The following is a 23,826-nucleotide window of genomic DNA, read 5'->3' on the forward strand; positions in this document are numbered from 1 at the left end:
TTCAAACAAAAAGGGATGCGCATGAGGAGAAAAATGGTGAGCGGAAACACTTCCCATGAAAAAACTGTTGCTATTTGCAAATTAAAGGGTATGTTGATTTTCTTTATTTTAGATATTAATCCAACACCACACCAAACATTACGCTAAATTAGTCCAACTTAATATAGTCTAAGCTAGTCTAGATTAGCCCCCGAACCTAGTCTAGTCCTAGATAATCCAGTACAACAAACGCACCCAAAAAGTCCGCCAACTTTTAAAAAAGTCCAAGCTTTTTTATTCTTATTATATTTAATTTTTATGAGTTCTAACATCAACAAGCTTCACTTTACTTGGAGAATCTTCACTTTCAAGGCATGGTAAATTTCGTTCACCCTTTCTTCATACGGTAACAAATTGTATGTGGTTAATACATTATCTTTTGCAAGCTGCTACAAGTACATATATATTGTGGAACATGTCGGGTAATCCTAGGCCTTTCTTTAGCGAGCTTCTATTTCTGTACATGTCACATCATTTATAGAACTAGCTCCTTCAGTACTCGTTGATGGATCTACTCTAGTACAACTCCTCCTCAACAAAAATGCAGGCTGTGTTGGGGAAGGAACTGCTGCCTCGTTACCTAGCATGAAAACAACCGCCGACATGGTTGGCCGGTCAGCAGCAAACTCTTGCACACACAAGAGGGCAATTTGGATGCATCTCACAACTTCGTTGACATGGTACGATTCCCCCATGGATGGATCAACGATTTCCAAGGCTTTGCCTTCTCTCCACAGGTCCCAAACCTAAAAGAGTTTTGAAAAAAATCAACCAAGCATGAATAAAGTAGGGGATAAACTTGTGGGAAAATCATTGTTTACAAATAGGCTATAGTTAGCTTACATATCCAATCAAATTTGAGTGGGGATAGTTTCTGTTGTAGTTTTTTCTGCCAGTTATAATTTCTAGCAGTAAAACGCCAAAGCTATACACATCAGATTTTACTGAAAAATTTCCTTCCATTGCATACTCCGGTGACATATAACCACTGCAACAATATAAAGAGATCATGGTGAGACTTGTACTCGGAAGTTGGAACTATTAACCTACTATTTTGGTAAGCTCTAGCCAATTTATATCTTCAGTTTTGATGAAATTTAATTAACTTACTATGTTCCGACCAGACGATGTGTATTTGCTTCACATTGGTCCCTTAGAAATATTCTTGCCATACCAAAATCTGCTATTTTAGGGCTCATAGATGCACCCAGTAGAATATTACTGGCCTTTAGATCCCTATGGATAATCCTTATTCTCGAATCTTGATGAAGATATAAAATCCCTCTAGCAATCCCACAAATAATCTCAAAGCGTTTTGTCCAATCTAAAAGATTTCTTTTTGTATCATCTGGATACAATAAGAAGTTGAGACCAAATCAATTCTTGTTAACTTTAGTTTCAAAACGAAATTAAAGGAAAAAAGGAAAAAGAGGTACCAAAAATAAAAGAGTCCAAACTTTTGTTTGGTACGTATTCATAGATTAGCATCTTCTCTCCATCTTCAACGCAGCAATCTATAATCTTGACAAGGTTCCTGTGTTGGAGTTTCGCAATTATCACAACTTCATTCTTAAACTCTTCAATTCCTTGACCAGAATTATTCGATAGTCGTTTCACCGCTACTTCCTTTCCATTATGAAGTACACCCTGAAATTATAATCCAAGTAGTTCTGTTACAATTCATTTTTAAAAGCATCAAACATGAATTGTCATGTTTGTTTGTAAGCTTCTAGGTTAACCTGAAGTTATGCATGATTCGGAAAATTATAGGAGGCTAACTACCTTATAGACTGAGCCAAAACCTCCTTTCCCAAGCTTGTTCGCTACCGAAAAGTTGTCCGTGGCGGCTGCGACGGTTGTTAGATCAAAGAATTGTAATTCTGAGTTTATTTTACTTTGATCATTGAGATCTGTTCCATCTTCCATGAAGAACATATTTTTTCTCTGCCTCCCTGCTGTCATGAAATGCATAACAAGCAATGCAACGTTAGAGCCTTTTGGTCATTAACAATCAGTATTGCCCGACACTAGAAGAAAACTTACAGTAACCATTGGCATTAGTTGTACATAATGAGTCTTCTACCCATCTCATTAACGTAGTGTTGATGTTACAGAAGACCGTACACCACGGGGATACTAATTAAGATAGATAAAGAAAATTTATTTACCTTGCCTCTTCCTCCTTACCAACCAACACAAAAGGAATACTAGGACAAGGAACACGAGAGCGGATACTAGTGAAGTTGCCAGCCTTGCCTTCTTGCCAATTGCAGAACCCTTCTTGCTAATTACAGAACCATTTGCAAATTGAGCTACAAGCATATAAAACAAAAATAAAAATCCAAAGAAATCAACAGTTGTGAACTGTAAACAGTAGCAAATCACCATAAAAAATCAAGGGAAACTATGTAAGTAGCTATCAACTTGCAACTACTATCCAACAAGATTTGTTCGTATTAGAGAAATTCTGGTAAAAAATGTAGAATACAAAATGATATGAGTATATGAAACATAAAGTGACTACCTAGAGTAGCTGCATCAACTCGTACATACAAGTCCTGCCCAACATTTGAAAAAGTTCTTGTGTCTATCAAGTCCCCGTACCACATCACGCAACCCGTCCCTCCTCCCCTTTCATCTGCACTCGTGTATGCCATGCAAGAACAATTCTTCATGCACTCTTGCTCACACCCTTTCAGACTCAAACTCATATTCACGCGTGCCCTAGATGAGTCGGGTACCTTCACGCGTGCCACCTTAACAAACCCTTCCCCTTTTCGGCATGTAGATGCTCCCGATTTTCTCAGGCATCCACCCAATCCAACTCTCAGATTCCAATCCTGGGGGAACTTGGGTTCAAATCCGGGCAGACAAAGGGAAGAGAAGTTAAAATTACTGTATGGGTCACAGTTACTATTTGGACCACACTGTCCATAGTAGTCACACCACTCACTAGGGTTGAAACTTCCTTCGATCCATTTGTTTTCTTGACCTCGCCATACGAACCGTTGAAAAATTCCTGATTCATCTAGCACCCCCCTTGTGAGTACCGAGCCATCTGTAACAGTATATTCTGTATATATCTCATCTGTATCGTTCACAAAGCTGCGGAAACTACTAGGTGTGTATTCGGGGACCCCGCTCAATCTCTGGCCGGTCCAAGTTCCGACTCGAAACCATTTGGTTCGACCCTTGTAAACAATGAACTGTGGAAACCCGGTTGGGTCAATCTCATACGAAAAATTCCCCGATCTGGGATCATCGTGGGACTTCCAAGATGTTAGGAGCCAGTTCAGCCCTGACCGCCGGTTCAGCCCAATCTTCATTAATGGAAGCAGTGTATCTGAGGGGTAATCAAAGCCTTGCCACAGCATCCTTTGGCTACTACCACTATTCTCAAGCAATACAAGATTTCCTGTATCCAAAAGTTTGGCTATTACGGAATTGTTTGGCGAAGAGACTGTGACATTAGCAGACCAAAGAGGGGTACTTTGGTCCTTCCCATAAATAACAAGGCCTCCATGATTTCCAAGAATAGCTAAGAGCCCAGCTCCAGCAATAGGAATTACGGGGTTGTCTCTGTTTGCAGTCCAGACGATGGTTTGGATTGGAATTTTGTTGTACCAAACTCCAACATAACGATTATGAGAATTCCCTGGGCTAAAAAACCCTAGTGCAAAGATTTCAGTGGTGGATAGAAGAACGTCGCCATCTCTTAGGGGTTGGTTTGGTGTAATGGCGTCTAGGGTAACCGAAAGGGAAGAGGGAAGAATCACAAGGAAGATAAGCAATATAATTATGACAACAAATAATTTAGTAGAATTCATGTTTAGTTTCTCATTGAGGAGTTTAAGTGCTAAAAAGGTTGCTTCTTTTAATGGCAAGCAGAAACAAAAAGCCAGAAAGGTTGGATTTTTTTCTTTGGAGATTGAGTAATGCTAACAGCTCATGGGCGAGCTCCAGTCGTTGATGCTACGGTCAACTCACCCACAACTTCCAGTCAAACTGATCCTAGCTAGAAAGCTCCACTTCATTAATCCTGACCACACCCCAGTTGTATCCAGTCGATTGATAAACACAATTCTTATTAACGTTTCTGTGCATGCGAAAGAATGGCAGGGCTCAATTGGCTCCGAATGGAGCCAATCACGAATTTAGCGAACCAAAAATATCTCACATCGAAAAATCGATAAAGTCCAACATATATATAATGTGCTCCTAGGTGGTAAGATGCTAGGTGTGATTGGTAGTGGACACTATGATAAAAGTGATCCGTGATAAAATGAAATGATAAACCAATTTGAAAAGTCCTAGGATTTTTTATTTGGCATGCAAAGAATCACAGGTCAACATCTTTTCTCCTGTCTGAATCCCAGCAGCCCAAACCTAGACAAAAAAACTTACCTGTTTCCCATGCTATGCTGAAGTTTGATTACCACAAACCTCTCATTCTTCAGCACTAATTGATGTCAATGTCTGTTAGCGATCAAGTTCCCACCATAGTGTGTCACACAATTGACAGAATTAATTAGCTAACTAGACTAGTATAATTTTTCTTCAAGTACTTAACAAATTCGCAATCGTAACCAATAATTCTGACTCCTTATACACATCAAAGCACTCAAAATATCTTAAAGAGTTTAACTTTAGCGAGGTTCTATGCTACTACATGTCACATCTTTAAAGAATTTTCTTCTTCAGTGCTGGGTGATGGGGACTTTGCATGTGGTCCAATATCCTAGTAGATAAGATGTTGGGTTTTCATCCATACATCTTAGGTTCGAAACTGCCCATCTCCTAAGTTGTTGTAACAGTTTTGAACCCTCCCCTCCCCTTAATAATATTAAAAAAAACTAGGTGATGGGTCTCCACTATTATCCCTCCTCTTCAATAAAAATGCTCGTTGTTTTGGTGAAGGAGCTGCTTCTGCATTACCTAGCATGAGAAAAACCGCCGACATGCATTGTTGTCCGGTCAGTGGCATACTCTTGCACACATAAGCTGGGCAATTTGGATGCAGCTCAGAGCTTGGTTGACATGGTACGATTCGCCCTAGTTGATAAGTACGTTTATATTTGTTACTTCAAGTGTTAAATCCCCTAATTATCTTCATCACCACTCATCATGCTCTTGGTTGTAAGAAATTTTCATTGAATAAGATGTACAACCCTAAATCATTAGCGCACTTCAGCCATGGTTTTCGGTAACTCGTTTAGTGAACAAATTTCTCCTTGCGATGCTGCTGAGTTTGGATTTCTGGATTGTGACATAAATGCCGGTTTCTGGGGAGAGGAAGAGTTGTTTCATTACTCAACATGAAAATAACTTCCGACATGGTTGGCCTATTCGATGCACTTTCTTGCACGCAAAGTAGCCCGATCTGAATGCATCTGGAAACCTCGTGTGCAGGATATGACTGATCCAAAGATGGATCAACTATGCCTAATGCTAGCTCCTCCCTCCACATATCCCAAATCTGATGCAATTAGGATCATTTTAGCGCACTAATTGATGTCAATGTCTGTTAGCGATCAAGTTCCCACCATAGTGCGTCACACAATTGACAGAATTAATTAGCTAACTAGACTAGTATAATTTATCTTCAAGTACTTAGCAAATTCGCAATCGTAACCAATAATTCTGACTCTCTATACACGTCAAATTCATTTCTCTCTCACTAAACGGGCTCCAAATTGATCGTCATATCAATATATGCAAGAAGAAAAGGATAATGAGAGGCTTGTGATCACTCCTGAGTAGAATGTAAGAAGAAAAAAAGGATAATTCGTTGTTTTTTCAATAAAACTCGCTACATTCATGTGCCTTTTGATTTTTCTTTCGGATTTGCGAGCTTCGAACTCGCCACTCTAAACACTAAACCCTAAACACACTTGATTTTCTTTCTAAAAATAAGAACATGATATCTCATTGATACCAAATTAGACCATCTCCAACCGAATAAGGGCCAGATGACTCGTTTTAGTCCTTTGGTCTTTCAAGAAATTAATATTGTAATGAACAGTGCATAATCATATTTCTTACCATCTCCAACCAAGGGGCTAGAGGGTCATAAGCCAAATATAGTCATGTGACAAAAAATTATCTCTAACCAAGGGTCAAAGGACTATATTATGAAATGTGAATAATTGAAATAAAATGAGGTAAGATAGTATGGAATGGTGAAAAATATATGAGAAATGGTGTGCTCTTTGGCTTAGCCTTTAGTTAGAGATGATTTTCAGGCTATTTTTTACCCTCTGACCCTCTGAACTCTTCAGTTGGAGATGATTTTATACACAAAGAGCTAGACAGAGGAGTGTTGGACGCATGAGCAGCAGTCAATACTAGTTTGGTATGTCATTTCATCATGGTCTTGGTACGTTCTAAGCGGATTGGGTTCTTCTGCCTTCTGGAAGTGTGTATTTGTGAGATCATAGTCATCTAACTAATCTAACGGTTCTCAGAAGACTACATCAATGAACCACTAAAATAAAAATGGGATCACTTTAAGGCTCTCAATCCTTGTGGGCTTTACTAAGAAAAGACAATGTAGAATCCAACACTATTTGGGCTTTGAAATGTGTTGGGCCTTTGAGCATTTCTCGCGGTATGTTATCCACACACCCTTTTCATCTTTGACACTTTGACACACTTTTATTTTATTTTTATCGATGACTTATTTTCAATTATTCAATTAAACGGTTAAAAATTGAAATCAATATGTCAAATCTTTAATAATAAAAAGCCAGTAATTATATATCTCCAAATAATGGTTTAACATGTATCACATTGCAGGGATGACTCTTGTACTCGACTAATCACAGCACTCCACGTATCCGAAATGCCTTGTGTGCTGTAGCCAACGGAGACCAGTGAGGAAGCTCTGAGTCTCAGCGTCCCCGCAAAACCTCCGCACGAAGGCGCACCGTACCAACCTACACAGTCGCGCACTCAGAATGCCTCACAGCGCCGATGACAAATCTCCGGAACCGGCCGAATTCTCCGGCTCCGACATCGAGGAACAAAAAGAAGAAGAAGAAGAAGAAGAAGAAGACCCCGAATTGTTAGAAGAAGAAGAGGAAGAAGAGGAGGCGGAGGAGGCGGAGGCGGAAGAAGAAGAGGCGGAGAAGGAAGAGAATATGGAAGACGAATTAGAAGGAAGGGTTGAAGTGGATATGGATCTTTCAGATTCACCAATTCGATCCCGTGATCATCACAACGGTTATTTACCTCTTCTATTAACCTACTTTCAATTTAAATTAATTAAAATTCGTTTGATTTTTTTGGGATATCGGTGTTTTTGCTTTGTTGACTTCAAATTTGCTATGCATTTGGATTGATTCTGTTAATTATGGCTTGATTGTAGCAATTCATACTTCAATGCTGTGCCTTTTTAGCTTAATTTGGAAAATTATGTAATGCAATTGGGTTATAAAGAATTGTTGTAAACTTGGAACTGTAGTTTGAGGAGTATGGGAAAAGTTTCGTTTGCGTGTTTGAGCTTATAGGTAAAGCATCTACTTGATTCGATGTCAATCCGTTATTTGGTCCAGTCATTACCCCCTTATCTAGAAAGCTGAATGTTCCCGTTTTATTGAAATTACTGCCAAAATTTAGCTCAATGATAGATTGATTTACTTGATTGTTATCGAATACGTATCAGCATTCTATCTCTCACCAACATTTGGTATAAAAGATGATTATATGGTTGCTAACAAGGATGCTGGAATCCTTTCAGGCCAGAGAACCTCTGTACACTTACACAATGAGGTCAATGGTCATCTGTGTAATAGTGAGATTATGGATGCTAAAGCGGCCAGCTCATGTAGAGTTGGCGGGGAAGAGATGGCTGATGCCACCCTGATTAGGGATCATTTAGGTGAGGAGGTTAGAAGTGTTGTGAATCCAGGGGATGAGATGAAACAAGTGGACATGCAGCAGAGGAATGGTAGAAAGCAAATGGATTCAAGGTGAGGTGATATGTTGGCCCCTTGTACTTTTAAAATTTTCTTATCTTAGAGCCAAAGGCAATGCATTTTTAAAACTTGAGTGTTGGATTAACGTGTGTACCTGGTGGCTAATTATTTGCCTTTTGAACCAAACTTATACCCATCCCACTAACTGTTTTTCAGGTCAGGTGCTCTTGAGACAGGGACCACAACTGTGTCTCCTGCTGCTGAGACTAGTGGTCGAAGCAAGCCCCCAGCTATTATATGTGACTTTTATGCGAAGGGTTGGTGCATTAGAGGTAGTTCTTGTAAGTTCCTCCATGTGAAAGATAATCTGAACAGTTCTCAACCACATCCTGAGGGAGATGTTGCTAATTCTACAAGAGAAGTCGAGCTTGATGAAGGTACGTTGTATTATCTACTTGGGTAGGAATGTCAAAAAGTACTCTCCTATGACCATCTTATTAACAACCTTCTACTGTAACAGGTCTAAGAGACATTACTGTGAGAACAAGGTCACCTCGTTTTCGTGACCCTCTGGCTTCTTCAAGTGGAAGTGATTTTGCATTTTCTTCACATCTCAGTTCTGAAAAGATCCCATTTTTGGAACACATAGGAAGACAGCACCAGTTTCATGAAAAGCGCAAGTTTCCAACAGTTATTGGAGAGGAGTCAAATGTGGGTGTGTCCACTGATGCAAAGAAATTGCATTCATCCAAAGATGATCCAGGCTTTCTCTCGTCACTTAAGGATATAGAAAGGGATGATCAGAGAAATTGGCCTGCTGTTAAAGATAATTCCATATTCATGAGCAGTTTGCATCCTGAGCCTGGATTTTTTTCAATTGGATCGATTTCATCATCAGGAAAGTACTTTATAGGGAAGAACTCTTCACATTCGAGCAGTATGGAGGAACCAGCTGGAATTTGGAGCCAGCGTATGCACCGTGACCATAGTTCCCCACTTGTGAACCTTGCTTTGAATTCAAGCTCAAGAAATCTTTCAACTACTGCCTTGTTTCCAACTAGCCGAATTTCATCTTGGACTGGATTTTCGTTGCCGTCTAGTTATTCCAATCTCGATTCAAGTCCTCATGATACTCTTAAGCTTTTTGATCAAAGTAGGGATTACCGTTCTTCTACTAGATCATCTCCCTTGCTGAAAAGCTCTTCCCCCTTCTCTAGTTCTGAATTGAAAAGTTTGCCGACCACCGTGTCATTGCGCTCTGCTGAAATTAAAACAAAACTTTCTTCAAATGATTGGGAGCCATCTGTGCCATTCCAGCCATCTTTTATTCTTCCTCGTGCATTTCTATCATCTTCGGGGAGGCAGTATGATCCTCTTCGTGACAGCATTGAGTTACCAAAGTTCTCAAACATCTCTGGTGAAGCTTCTTTCTATCCTGAAGGGGCAACCGTTGGGAATAAATTGCATCCGCAACATGGTGAATCTGCTAGTGGGACCACGCGGCCAGCTTGTGATGGTGATACAAACTCTATGTCTTCACATAATACGTATCATGAGAAGGTATTAGATAATAGCTGCTATACACGTGACCATAATTCCCCTGTAACTGAAGCAGAGACAGCGGGGACTTCTGCTGTCTGCCAAAATGGAACCATGACTGGAAAAGAAAATCCCTTGGGCCCTCCTCATCCCAAATGTAGTACAAAACAAAACAAAGCCAGTAGTGCCACTGGTGATTCTAGACATCAAAGTGATGGTTCTAGACACCAAGAAGGGACAAAATTAGGTAGATTTAGAGAAAAAAATGAAGTGGATGGTGAACATTTGACAGACGGAGATGTACAGCAAGAATCAAAAGCTGTGAAGAATTTCCGTGCGGCTCTTGTAGATTTAGTGAAAGAATTGTTAAAACCAAAATGGCGCGAAGGTAGTCTCAGCAAGGATGCACATAACATGATAGTTAAGAGAGCAGTAGAGAAGATTATCAGTGCTTTTCAGCCCCATCAAATCCCATCTACCGTAGAAACAGTTGTGCAATACCTGTCTGCATGCCGTCCAAAAATCTCAAAGCTTGTTGAGGTTAGCCTCTTTTTTTTTCTTTAATTTTTTTGGTGATAATGTGATGAAGCAGATATTGGGTTTTGAGTGTAATCTGACAGCCACTTGTTTCATTGCAGGGATATGTTGAAAAATATGGAAAATCTTGAGATGTTTGGCAGTGATTTTTCTCTTGCAAATTTTCCTACGCAGTTTACTAATTGGAGGTTATGGACAGTTGGTTTAGTATCCCCTGTTTTATATAATCAGAATTGAGTTTTTGTAGAAAGTTGTTAATTTTCTTATAAGATTTATTGTTTCATAAGTTAGTTATGTTATCGACATTTCATATATTTTGAGGTAAACGGTGTCATGACTGGAACTTATCTAGGTCTGTGTTAATCCTAGTCTGTGTTATAGAAAAATGGTTGTAATTCATTTCATTTTTATGCAAGGAAGATTGCCTTAGGCTTGAACTAACTCAGCTTGAGGGTCTTTGCAAATTTTATCAAAGAGTCTGAATGCTGGTTCTTATTCTTTCTAAGGTCAGTCTTCAATTCCTTCGCTGCTTCAATTCAGAGGCACTGTGGAGTGACATGGTAAAATGAGACCTTTTGGTTTGGGAATTAATGATCACCCATATGGGACCCTTCTAGTTGAGCTTACAGTTTGTACATTATCTTCCACAAGTTATGCTGGATATGTAATTGATCAAAATTTTGGTATCTTGATTCAGTATATTTGCATAAACTCTTTTACTGCCTACAAAGAACTTGGAAGAGTGGCAGTTTTACTTTAGGATAGTAAAATGTATGGTTCTGATATTATAGATGCTTAAAGATGTTTGTTTTAAATTTATGAAATTCAAGTTGACGTATAATATGTGTAACTTGAAGTTTTACTCTCTCCATCCTCATTTTTGGTTATAATGATCTGTAATTGTGGTGTTCAGATTCTTCTGGACAATGTTTCATTATTTGAAGATATTTGTGGATTAAGGTAAACTCTCATTATTTATGACATGCCGTTAATTCATACTTTGTTAATTTACTCTCATTATTTATGTAAAATGTTTTTGGGAGTTCTATTCTCAAGTGTTAATATCTGTATTTCGCACCCGATACCCACTGCCTAAAAGGGCCGGACCCTTTGAGCTAAGTAGTTGTTTTTCTTTACTAAGGTGTACATAATAATAGGAGAATAAGATCGATGTCCTAGTACCTTGTTACTGTATTTGTCCCTAACAGATCATTTCATCATCATGGAGTCCTAAAACCCCGATTTTCTTTGGGAAAATAAATTACATATGGGATTGTTGTTGAGGTCTGATAGCTGCAAGCCTGCAACTAAATCAGGGTCAGTGTGCAGAAAGTGTAAAATCAATCATGCTGTAATGTTTTTTCCATTTTCCCATCTCTAGAATAAGGTATTTTTTTAGCATCAAAGGCCTAACCAGTTTCAACCACTAGCTTAGTCCTGGTATGATCAAGATTTAGGATTAAGAAAAAGAAGAGGGAAATGATACTGAGATGCCATGAATCCTGTAGGATGTTAGTTAATTTCCCGTGATTTCGGTAGGTTGAATTATACTTTTTGTAGTTCTCTTTACAATGCATCGTGTCGTTATGATGAAGCTTGAACTGGATTATAAAGAAGTCGGGGCTGTTTATCGGTTTATGGCATTGACTGCTGCAAAACAGATTTATATTAGTGACTTCAAGTGACCTGAGACTGTTGAGAATCTGCCATCGAGTCGTTTAGTGATCAGAGCTTGAGAAAAGATATTCATGTCTGAATTTTTATTGATTGTTGCTAACTGAAACAGACTCAGGTTATATTGAAGCCTCACTTCAAAGTCATAAGTTTGTTCTCTACTAATTTATGGACTTTTGATTAGCTGAAATAGAAAGAATTGAAAGGAAAAGGAGCTTCATATCAATGTGACTTTCTCGACACTCTATGTGCTCCCTCGATTGGCTTAGCAACTTTGCATTCATTGCAAGGGAAGACAAATGACTTGAACATTTTCTTGCCGAACGATGATCTGGGTGCAGGCTTCTCCTTTTTCTCTTGGTTTCTGGATTCTGGATGTGGCTTAGCATATGCTTCTGTGACACTGGCGGTATCAGTCGATCTCATATTTCTGGTACTTGTTGCTCGTACTGGACCTTTGATGCTGAGCTGCTCTGTCTCCGGACACTGTGTCGATTCAAGCTCGGTTGCTTTTGGTATGATCTGACCATTCGAGATCAACAGGTCTGCCGGATAATGCTTGATTGGGTCGGTCACTATGGACTCTGAGTAACTAAACTCAAACTCTCTGCCTTGTTTGTGAATTTGATTGGGTTTGTTAGCAGGAAGGCACTTGGATTGCTGATCCTGAACACACAATAGGTCAGCGAATGAGAAGGAATCGAGCGAACTGCTATCGGCTGCAACATCCACCGCAATCTTGTTTTGCAGGCGGGCAGCCATTGTTTCGATGATGCTTCATGGTTTCAAGCTTCCAGGTTCTATATATACAGTTCTGGTTAAGGGGAACGTGTGTGGATTTAACTATTTCTTTTTTGTCCTTTTTGTCGTTCAAGTTCGACTCACATAAATGTCAAAGTAATATATATTTAGCTAATTTTTAGCTATACCTCCTAGAACTCGATTTCAATCTCACTTTAGTCCTTGTAACTCAAAACTCGCATTTACTCCCTGAAACGCATAGTTCGCTCCACTTTGCCTCTTGAAACTCGATTTTGATCCTATTTTACCTCCTGAAACATGAAATTCGTCTTTATAAAAACTCAAAATTCGATTTTGATTTGGGTAAGCTAATCAATTTTTTTTTTCTTTCATCTCTTCAATTTCTTTTAAACTTTTATTCTTTGATTGTTGAATGTTAACCCATAATGAAGATTTATAATCAATTTATTACACTTGTGGTATAATTTTATTGGCTATTGGGTTCCACATATGTCTCAGGAGGCGATCTACAAGTTTCAGGGAGACGAGAGTCCACAAGTTAAAGTATAATTAATTTTGAGTTTCAGAGAGTAAAGGGGTGACTTTTGAGTTACAGAGAGAAAAGTAAAATGAAAATGAAAATAAAAAAATGTAGTTAAAAATAAGTCTATACATTTGTGATGAGTTCGGTACTTGATTGCGACAAAGGCTCGTTGATGTTCACAGCAGGCCAAGCAATTTGTAGGCTTGTAGGGTATGGGCGTGGATGAAACCAAAGAATTAGCCGGTGTCAAAAGGTAAAGAAAGAATAAGGTGGTATTGAATTTGGTGAGATTGTAATTTTATATGATGTGGTTGTGGGGGTGGCCGGATGCCGACTGTAAAACCTTAAAGAAAAAGATTCCAGACAATCGAAAAAAAAGAAAGAGGGTTCCAGATTCCATGGAAGTTGTGTCTGGTGCTTTTGATCTCAACATGTTTTTTAATGCTTGGTTACAAAACTTTGCTTTACGAAGCTGATGTTACCGAGGATGGCAATGTTAATTAAATTAAATCGCCTAATTAAGAACTAGCTTAATGGTTTTGTTGGCGGAGTGGTCTTTGTCTAAAATAGGGATCTCAACTCTCTCTAATAGGAGAAAATTTTCAGTGTGTCCGGCGGTACACCACATGAGGAACACTTCAAAAAATAAATTTTTCTTTACTTATATAATAACATATGACGTACTGGCTCGTGTGCTGACATATTGAAGAATATTTCCTCCAATAGATGTGCAAGTTTTGGTTTCTCTTAAAAAATTTCTCGTAACTTAAATTTTAGATTTGAATTTTGTAAATAAAAAATGCCATACTAATTTATTCTATTATCACTTAATGTGAATATAACGTTGGATAATCAAAATTCAAGTATTCATTAATTTTCGTGTGAATGAATGATCTTGAAAGGGCAAATTGGATTGATTGTTGGGCCTTGAAACCGAGTCTATTAGTTGGATTTGAGAGGTGGATTTGGAAGGTGGGTTTTGGGCCGGGGCCTCAGGTCTGCCAAATTTTGTCATGCAGAAGGGATGACCTAATTGTTTTCATGACAATAAAATCAAAGGAAAACTAATAAAAATGACTTGAAAACTTTTAGTTTTAAAGATAAGAACAATATAAAAGGTAAAGTGAATAGTATCAGGTTTGACTTTTTAGTGTAAAAATGTGGTTTTTCGTTAAAGTGAACAGTACAATGGGTTTTTCGTTAAAACTCCCTAAAATCAAACGCATATATGCACTTGGTATTCCTTAGGTACAATGCTATTGGAGCAACGACTGACTAATTGTTTGTACTACGATTTTGCTAACTTGTCTCTAAATTTTAACTTAAAAACTCAATTAAAAAGCTCATAGAAGCAGCTCTCACATTTACTATTGAAACTTGATAACGTTAACCTTTTTGTCACTTCCTATGATAGCAATACTAAAACGGAATTGACTACAATTTTATCAAACGGTAATAAACTAAAATAAAAACGTGAGCCTGTAAAAATAGAATACGTAGATAGCACTAATATACGGATAACTTTAGTCTACTTGACAACAAAAGAGGTTCCAACGTGTCAATCTGAGCCCTGTCTCTCCCATCACTGTGTGGGCCCCACATTGCTCTGAGGAATAGGACAAGTATTTGTAAAGTGAGCGTACACTTGTGAAGCAAAGCCCCAACTCACTCACATTTAGATATGTGATGGATATTTTTTGGCGGGACCCACATTTACCAAGTCTTCCTTCTTATCCATTTCCCTCGGAGTCCGGATTCTCGCTGCGAGGATCTTAAAAATTTGTGAATTGTATTTGTTTATAGTAAATCGTGTTATCATAAATTATTTTAAATATTTTTATTTGAAAATAAACATAAATAGTACTTAACAAAACTGACCGTACAATGTAAGATAAACGAACACAATTTACAAATCTACAAGATCATCATCAAAAGAATCCGAAAAGGACCTTGTTGGTTTCCTTCGTCCTTTTCTCTACTATCATTTGTCCTATAGCCATCATAAAACAATTATCGCTAGATTACGTACCTATTTTCATTTTTCACAAATTTTGTATAATTTTTGCAGTTAAATTGAATAAGTTAAAAGGAACTAGTGACTAAATGTTAATAAAATTATGTACGAAGTGAAATGGGTGTGAAAACAAAACACAATCCCTAATCGTTACCCTACGCACTGCCCACAATAATCCGTGATTAAATGTTAATACAACCAGCTGGAAGTAGCAAAACAAAAGATGGCAATTTGGCAAATTAGCAAAATTTTAATGAGGGATGAGATATTTTAGCTTCAAGTTGTATTATAAATAGAACCATCTAGCCCCAAAGACCATCAGATAGAAAGAGAGAGAGAGAGAGAGAGAGAGAAAGAAAAGAGAAGAAACGAAGAGAGAGAGAGAGAGCAAAAATGGTTCTTCTTGAAAAGCTTTGGGATGATATTGTCGCCGGACCTCAGCCGGAACGCGGCCTCGGCAGGCTTAGGAAGGTGTCTCCTAGGCCCTTGAATGCAAAAGGTACTCAGTTGTAATTCTCTGAGCACGACGTTCGTTCTTTCTTATCCGATCGCACATGTTTCTATTTGACATGAAGTTTACCGCTTCTTAATATGTTACTTGCTATGTATTTAGATGTTTTTGTTCTGGGTTTTAAAAATTATTAATTTGGTGATGTGTAGAAGGGGAAGGAGAGTCGAGCAAGTTGGCGATGCCGATGAGCCCGGGAACACCAGGAACCCCAGGCACACCAGTATCTGCTCGTGCTAAAGACAACGTTTGGAGGAGTGTTTTCCACCCTGGTAGCAACCTTGCCTCCAAATCCATGGGTAACCAGGTTTTCGACAAGCCACAGCCCAACTCTCCCACTGTCTACGACTGGTATGTATACGTAGCCTAACCCTAGTAACTTACAAAACTGGTTACAAACTTTTAACCGAAATAATAACCGAAAAATACAGATAAGGATACTATATGCACTGTGGTTATATACTTACGGCTTATTGTCGGTCTAGTTTCATTCCATTTTATCGTAGGGTCCTTAAGGACGTGCTTGTCGGGCAACAGATTGGAGCCTAACGTCTAGGGGTCTTGGTGGATTTTAGCAAATTTATTATATTTCGTGTAAATAAATGTATTTATAATTAAAATATATATAATTTCATCATAAACTACAAAATAGAACAGTTTAATTGGGATAGTGATTAGTTGTCTAGCGTCGAGCAGGGTTAAGCGGGAATTTTTAGAACAGTTTAACACAGGTTTATGGCCGGTTCTTGTGCATATTTCTAAAATTAACGTAAGTTAGTAGATCTAAGCCGTAGATCAATGATCTGTTTGTTGGGTTTCGATCTATATGTTTTCTTGTTGCTGTCATGGGTTAAATCTTTTAACGTACGATCTGATCTCACAGGCTCTACAGTGGGGAGACCAGGAGCAAGCATCATCGTTAAGGTGATGAACAAACAACTGAACTGACCAGCAGCCACCGGGGGTTGCATGTAAATAGTGAACTTTTTCATCTCAGTGTTTGCCACGTGCCCCAATGAGGGTTTTCCGATGGCTATGTGATTAGGTGTCCTTTTGAATTTTCTAACTAGGGCTTCCTCAGAGAGAGAGAGCTCACTGTCTCAGACTCTTAGGCGTTATGAAATGTGAGTGAGATTGTATGAACACTTGTGCGGTGATGATGACTCTTTGTTGGTCAGATCTACCGTTGGATGGTGGTGAGGAGTTGCTGTCGTGTTTTACTATAATTAAATAAATAAATATTATTTTCTATGTTATTAAATGTTATGATGCACTTAATTATTTGGTTTTATCCCTAAACGGGATTAGAATTCAAAGAGGATTGGGAGGACTTTATACCCCTAAATACGTTATTGCGAAAGTATTTTAAATTAATAACTCATTTTAAAGAAGGAAAAAACTAAGACAGTTTTAACTTTTTCACAAAATATGTTGGGTTATTAGTTGGTGGTGTCACCGATGTGGAGATTATCATACGCAAAATTTTTTTAGTAAATTGAAAATATAGGTTGTCATATCATATGTTATAATACAAGTGAAACAGTATTTGACAAAAAGAATTATCTTCACTTACATTGTAATGTGTAATGTTCTAACTTGTATTATCGTCAATGTAAATGAATCCACATGTGAATGGATAGGGAGAGAGTATTGCAATTGAGACGTGACATGGAGGTTGGTGAGTGGGACCCATCAGAAGGGGAAATTACAATACACCCTCTGAAATGGTTTTTTTTTATATGTTTTTTTTTTTTTAGTATGTAAAATACACAATTAAGAGGTCGCACTTGGTGCGATGGCAAGTACCTTCGCCTATGAGCGGTAGGTCTCGGGTTCGAGACTTGGGAGCCCCCTCTCCATAAATGGGGGTAAGGCTAGCCGACATTCACCTCTCTCAGACCCTGCGTAAAGCGGGAGTCTTGTGCATTGGGTACGACATTTTTATGTAAAATATACAATTCGATACATCAAGTGATAATATAATTGATTGAAAAATTTATTTTCAAGTTTTCAACCAGGCCAACCCATCTCTTCAGAAACCCACTGTAACATCTCTTGCCAATGAGAAATTTTTAATTATGATGAAACTACAGATGATGCATCACGTGTTTTTATGCAAATGATATACCACCTCATGTAACGGTCGTATCGAGAAATCTCTCCTTGCCAATAATGCAATACTTTACTTTTTAACCTCCCCACACATTGTATTATTGGTGGCGGTCCCGCAATGCATGTAAATCTAGAGAGAGAGAGAGAGAGAGAGAGAGAGAGAGAGAGAGAGAGAGGGCGAGCGAGTGTACTTTCAACTTTGGTATGCTGCCTGATTCAAAAGACTATTTTGAAGACTCGAAGGAAATCCATAAAGTCCATGATATAAGAGTTGAGTTGGTAACAAGCTCGGAACATGACATGGAGATTTTCATCTGCATCTAAATTGCTCACACCATTTGTGTACTTGGCGAGCTTCTAAAACAGACACTGTCTTCTATTCAACAACATATGCCAGCTTAGTGAACACTATAAAAAAACATTAAAGGGGAAGAAGAAGAAGCAGAACCACTTGTTTACAGATTTTTCGCCATCGTTGGCTTCAGTTCCATTTCTTCTGATATGCCAAAATCTGAAAAAATCACACAAATTAGCACGAATACTAAAAGAAGTGTAGGAATTTTTTAGAACTTCAAACTTTTCTTTCTTGACGCGCACGCCTTTGTCACGCACAAGTTTCCGCTAGCTCTATAGACTGTCAATGGTGGGAACTTTGAAGGAAGTGCTCACCAGATAGCCCGGAATGAGATTGTGAGTCCTAAGTTCTGCCAAAGTTTCTTCCTCCTTTAAAAGTTGCAGGTTTTCTTTGCTTGAATCTAGAACAAGAGACTTGGAAATTTTAATATTGGTGGCAGTTGAATGACCGAATTCGGCATGCAGCTCTTTCACCAAGTATATTTCAATTTCTTCAGCTTGAGAAGCGGTTCGGAGAGCTACATACTGTATACAAATAAATCTAGTTTCAGTATAGTGATGGAAGCCTTCAGATAGTGAAGTGCTACCAAATGAAAAATGCAGTGAGTGGAAGAATTACCTGACATAAATGTCCAACTGAAAGGGTAGACCTGCAGCAAAGATATGGCCGCTGCAAACTTGGTATTCTTTGCTCATCGAGAGAAACAAGCAGGAGGTGGATGTCCAACTGAAAAAAATGAGAAACGCTTGATCCAACCATCACAGTACCGAAGCAGATTGCCAGATAAAAATTCTAAATACACATATATACATAGCGTGTGTGCAGGTATGATCTCGAAAGGGTACTACTCAGTCCCCTAGCAGAGAAGAGTCATGACAAGATCGTCGGCCTAAACTCTAAATTACCTCGTCATCATTATCTCCCGAGTTCCGAAGATACTCTACCAACCTAGAGAGGCGGATGTTCCTGGCATTTTTACCATTGCCACCACTTGAACTGCCATACCGTGTATGACTCCGCATGCCACCTTTTCCCCAGGAAAGCCTCTCTGAGCTGCCAACACGCCCCACAGATGCACCCAGAATCTCTGATCTGTTCATTTCATAATCATTTTCATCATCACTATCTGCATTAGCAGCTGCCGACGAGGGCTGATAATATCGACCTCCTCTCCATCTTTTGGATCTCTTTGGTCTTGGTTCTGTGCGCTCATCACCAGAAGATAAATCTCTACTGCCATCATCACCATTTATATCCTCAGTGTCATCGGACCCATGATGTTCAGCAACATTTCTATAGTTCCTTCTCCCCCTCGCATTTCGATAGCTACCCCGTGATCTCCTCATAAATGCAGCCGCAGTGGCTTTAGCTGTTGTTCGTTTCCTTCCTAGTGCCTCGGTTTGTCGTTGAAATGTCTGGGCAATGGAAGCTTGGATCTGTGCAAATAAGCTCAAAAATCAAGCAACCGAAGTAACAAACTAGGAACAAAAAGAAATCTCTGTACAGTTTTGCCACTAACTTCGTGGTGACACGTAACACCTAAATGATGAAAACACGATGATTCTAGTGTAATACCTTATTAAAACCACATCAAAGGTTATGTGGAAATTGCATTATTTTCGGTAATAGGACACAGATAAGACCCACATACAAGTAGATAATCAAGTCTTAACCAAAGTTCCAATGAATTACTGTTCCAGGGTTTTACAAAATCAGAGAACTCATCAATTGCACGAGAAAACTATAATAATTCGTAGTTTGTTATTTTTCTGTATTTGGGGTCGACTTCCAATTAAAATATATACATATTAACCCCAACAGAAACTTGAAAACTGAAATTTTCACCTGCTTATTGCGAGCCTTCTCCTCTTCATGAAAGGCCAATTCCTACAGGAGATAATCAAATATCAGTGCTCTCAATTAAAATGTAACTTACAAAAAAAAAAAAATTCACAGTATGAGATGATCAGCATCATAATACCTCTTCCTCATACTTGTCAATATCTGGATATATAGCTGCAATTAAGGCATCATAGTTTGGGTCATCTCTCAAAGAGCGACGACTAGCACAATGGGTGCGGCATGCAGGGCATTCATTGTTCCTGCAGCGAAAGCCAGTTACCAGTCTAAATATTAGATTGAGAAATCAGGCCATGAGTTCAAACTATCTAGTACTTTGTGACATCATCAAACAAAATTTATATAACAAGAAAGCATACCCCAGGCGCATGGACTTGTCAATGCATTCCCTGCAGAAGCGATGCAGGCATTCCATCACTGTCCTTGTTTTCCGAATGATCCCTATGGATACCAAAGAGCACAAGAGCTGATGCTTATATCATGCAAATGAAAAGGAAAGTATGTGGCTATGGTCCTGGTTATGAGTTAAACGCTTAAAAGGACTAGCCCGCACCCACAACATTGGTGAGATCTCATACAATGTACGAGTGTAAAAGGGACCAATGAGTACTTTACTTTATATAGTCTGATTCATTGTCTCAGTTTTTAGAAAAATTCTAATATGAATGAAGAACTCTTGGATGTGAAAACTCTCAATATTTGTACATTAATTTCAGCCTGCACAATTGACATAGATCAAGACCATCTGAATGGTTTTAGCACATCAATAAGGCTGCTTTTAGGTAGCTGATGTTTCGGCCATGACAAAGTGGTACATACAATATATGGTTTCTGACAAGTTAACAAAACCAATATTTCTGACTTGTTTACAAGAAAAGTTTTAAGACAGTGGCATTTCAAGATAATCTAATATCAATGCTGCAACATAACAGCATGCAAACCCACTATGATGTTCTAGAACTGAACTATCAACTTCCCTTTGATAATAGATAATGAGCTTTACTCTAAGCTGGTACCCAGCAATAATATCTCTTAAAAAATAGAACCAGAAGAGATCAAAATGCCTTACTTGCCATATTGATTCAGTTATAATCCAAAATTTGGTATCCCAAAGACATACCTAAACAGATAGGGCACTGGACTTCTTTCCGAATTTCCGCCAATTTCACTATGACAAATCTGTATACATTACCAACAAAAAGAAAATATTATCATAGAGCAGATGTAATGTATAATATGTAGGTTGCCCTATGTGCAAGTTTAATTTTTTGCACACTTTGATTGGTTTTGCGCCAAGTGTTCCGTTCTTCAATTTCTTGGAGGGAAATACAGAGGCTGGCACAAAAGAGAAAAAAAATATGAAAGTACAGAGCTTCTGCAGAAAGATCAGATAAAATAAATCACTGATCTTTTCAAAATATTGACTTCATCCTCAAGCATAAATCCCTCGTTACATGAAACTTTTCATATCATTTTACCAGCCTGGACAACACACATGCATATCGAAACTAAAACATAGACTGCTGCATGTTGTGGGGTTGCATTTTGCAAGCATACAAATGCCCAATTCAGCGTGCATATTCACGTTATTGTCGCCATTGTTTACCATACCCAAAAAGGAAAATAAGAACGTTAGTTGCTTTCTTTTATAAACATGGCAACAATTATATCGAACGAGTAAAAACTAGCATGCTTGGTGGTAAATATTCTGTAAGTAAAACACTTTTCTGTGGAAGTTTAGCAGAACAATGAGAACCCGGTATAGTAAGCAGATTGTTTGTTCCTTCAGCCAAGCGCCAACAAAACCAAGACACTATCGAGCAAGACTGAGAGAGTGAGGATTTCTGCTCGAAATGACCCAACAATCATCGAAACAAAAGACATGAAGCGAAGCGAAAATTCGGATCAGAATCTGCAGCTAATGAGCAAACCAGATTGGGCAACATGCTTGAACCCCCCATGCACGATGGAACTTGAAGCTCGAATTCAAAAGATCCAAGACCCAACTCCACCAACCTTCTTCCCAACCCAAACACAACAATCCATCCCAGAAAAACAGAAGAGAAAACCCACATCAACCCAAAAGTCATTGCTTTCACAGTCACATATACACGTCAATCCACCCAGCTCAAACCCAGCAACAGCTCGATTGATACAAACAAAAGAAAACAAAACCCAGCACGAAGAAAAGCATGCAGATCCCAAATCACACACAGCATTCAAACATCAAACACTTACACAATCAACGGAAACGACCACCATAAATAGAAGAACGAGAAAAGCAATGAAGAAAAAAGAGAGGCTCACTCGTCTTTCTCTTCGGCGCTCTGTAACGGGCTTCGATCGGACTCTGAGGAGCAAAAGGGAGGAGAAAGAACAGATGAAGCAACGGCACAGAGAATCAGAGAAGCAAAAATCCAAAAACCATGTAACGGGGAAGAAGAAACGTGCGTGTACGGTGTTTGTAAGCGGTGGGTTGGACGAATCTGGAGTTGGAAGAAATAAGACGTACCCTCTTCGTCTTGCGGCGTTTCGTGGCTGTTTTCTCGGTAGTTCTGCGGAGGATCATCTTCCATGGCCTCGTGCGTGCGCTTCTGTGCCGGCATTGCTCTGGTTTGCGGCGGAAATTTAGCAAGGAACGAAACGGTTGTGTGTGAGAGTGAAATTGTGAGCTGATTGTGGTGGTCTCGGAGAGAGGAGAGAGAGAAGGATGAAGGTGGCGGTGGTGGGTGGTGGTGGTGGTGGAGTGTGGCTGACCAGAGAGAGAGAGAGAGAGAGAGAGAGAGAGAGAGAGGCGGAGGGGTAGAGGTTCTCACAGGCTCGTTGTCTTACCGAAAATTCTTCTATTTATAAAAAAATAAAATAAAAAGGAGACAATTCAAGCTTGGGTATTCAGTCAACACTACATACAGGGGTAATATGGTAAATATATCTTCCATTTTTGCTTTACTTTTCTGTTTTTGTAGTGAAAAATAAAAATAAAAACTCGTTGTAGATTAGTTTTCTTTGATTGTATGCACTACTTAATGATCTGAAAATTCAACGGTTAAATTTTGTATATAAAGATATAATAGATCATTACAACAATTAAATTTTGCATAAAATTTACGTTATTTAACAATACATTCATTATTACCGGACTTCCTATAAAATGAACGAATGTAAATTTACTAGTTGTAAGTTGTAACTAAAATGCACCTGAATTTTCTTGTTACTTTAAATTTCTCTCCATTGCCATTGACTTGCAGGACGCCCTTTTTGTTCTTTATCCCTTTTACATTTTAAAAAGAATTGTTATTGTTATTGTTTAATATTTTTTCTTACTAAACTATCCCTATATCAATTATAAGTCCACAATCAATGTGTTAGATTTGGGTCCCATGGTGTTTAACATACTTGTTTTGGTTTTGAATTTTTTTGCTAAATACTTGATTGAAAATATCTAAGTTTTAAATTAGGAAAACTAATGAAAAAATGCTTGAAAATTTTGAGTTTTAATGATAAGGACAAAATAAAGGGTAAAATAAATAGTACCAGGTTTGACTTTTTAGTATAAAAATGTGGTTTTTCGTTAAAGTGAACAGTACCGCGAACTTTTCGTTAAATTTGGATTCACAAAAACTTGCTACGTTAGAGTTTAGTTTATTGATTCAGGCTCAATGAAAGCATAGCTAGAAATGTGTCAACATAATGTGCCTAACATCAATTGAAAGATGACGAATTTATCGTTGCTAATCATTGAAACGTTATTGGTAGAATTACTCATTATTGACAGAATGAACTGTGAATTATTTAAATAAGTAAAATGTGGATTATTGGTACATGTGTTGACATCTATGTATGCTTTTTTTTCAACTGAGAGTGACAATACTCTCCTAAACAATCATTAAAAGATGCATAATATCAAACTATTTTCTTGGCATATACGAGTGTGATGGAATCTCTATTGTGTAATAATTGGAAATTTAGAAATAATTCCATAAAACT

At 38.3% G+C, this 23,826-nt stretch overlaps 4 protein-coding genes across 6 annotated transcripts; 2 read left to right on the forward strand and 2 right to left on the reverse strand.

Moving 5' to 3' along the window:
• Positions 1-289: 289 nt before the first annotated feature.
• LOC126587147 (G-type lectin S-receptor-like serine/threonine-protein kinase RKS1) lies at positions 290-4,275 on the reverse strand. 2 transcript variants are annotated; one of them, XM_050252131.1, is made up of 7 exons: positions 2,564-4,275; positions 2,208-2,351; positions 1,822-1,994; positions 1,476-1,686; positions 1,150-1,387; positions 883-1,027; positions 290-785 (listed from the first exon to the last, which is right to left on the reverse strand). In XM_050252131.1, the coding sequence occupies exons 1-7, from the start codon at positions 3,864-3,866 to the stop codon at positions 480-482; spliced, it is 2,520 nt and encodes an 839-aa protein (XP_050108088.1). In that variant the 5' UTR covers positions 3,867-4,275; the 3' UTR covers positions 290-479. The 2 variants fall into 2 exon arrangements, with proteins under 2 accessions (XP_050108088.1, XP_050108089.1); XM_050252132.1 differs by having other exon boundaries at positions 1,822-1,991; positions 2,564-4,274.
• A 2,543-nt stretch (positions 4,276-6,818) lies between these two features.
• LOC126587148 (protein FRIGIDA-ESSENTIAL 1-like) lies at positions 6,819-10,717 on the forward strand. Its single transcript, XM_050252133.1, has 5 exons — positions 6,819-7,260; positions 7,778-8,009; positions 8,172-8,392; positions 8,476-10,034; positions 10,133-10,717. Exons 1-5 carry the CDS (start codon positions 6,996-6,998, stop codon positions 10,160-10,162), a joined length of 2,307 nt encoding a protein of 768 aa, XP_050108090.1. The 5' UTR covers positions 6,819-6,995; the 3' UTR covers positions 10,163-10,717.
• Positions 10,718-15,307: 4,590 nt separating this feature from the next.
• Positions 15,308-16,773, forward strand: LOC126587165 (auxin-repressed 12.5 kDa protein). Of its 2 annotated transcripts, none has more exons than XM_050252156.1 (3): positions 15,308-15,503; positions 15,668-15,863; positions 16,396-16,773. In XM_050252156.1, exons 1-3 carry the CDS (start codon positions 15,398-15,400, stop codon positions 16,433-16,435), a joined length of 342 nt encoding a protein of 113 aa, XP_050108113.1. In that variant the 5' UTR covers positions 15,308-15,397; the 3' UTR covers positions 16,436-16,773. The 2 variants fall into 2 exon arrangements, with proteins under 2 accessions (XP_050108113.1, XP_050108112.1); XM_050252155.1 differs by having other exon boundaries at positions 15,311-15,503; positions 15,665-15,863.
• Positions 16,774-17,867: 1,094 nt separating this feature from the next.
• LOC126587164 (putative E3 ubiquitin-protein ligase RING1a) lies at positions 17,868-22,674 on the reverse strand. Its single transcript, XM_050252154.1, has 10 exons — positions 22,352-22,674; positions 22,147-22,189; positions 20,960-21,018; positions 20,199-20,280; positions 19,961-20,081; positions 19,825-19,866; positions 18,885-19,415; positions 18,598-18,705; positions 18,294-18,503; positions 17,868-18,135 (listed from the first exon to the last, which is right to left on the reverse strand). Exons 1-10 carry the CDS (start codon positions 22,443-22,445, stop codon positions 18,106-18,108), a joined length of 1,320 nt encoding a protein of 439 aa, XP_050108111.1. The 5' UTR covers positions 22,446-22,674; the 3' UTR covers positions 17,868-18,105.
• Between the last annotated feature and the right edge of the window lie 1,152 nt (positions 22,675-23,826).

Source organism: Malus sylvestris, chromosome 10, assembly GCF_916048215.2.
Source record: "Malus sylvestris chromosome 10, drMalSylv7.2, whole genome shotgun sequence".
NCBI lineage: Eukaryota > Viridiplantae > Streptophyta > Magnoliopsida > Rosales > Rosaceae > Malus > Malus sylvestris.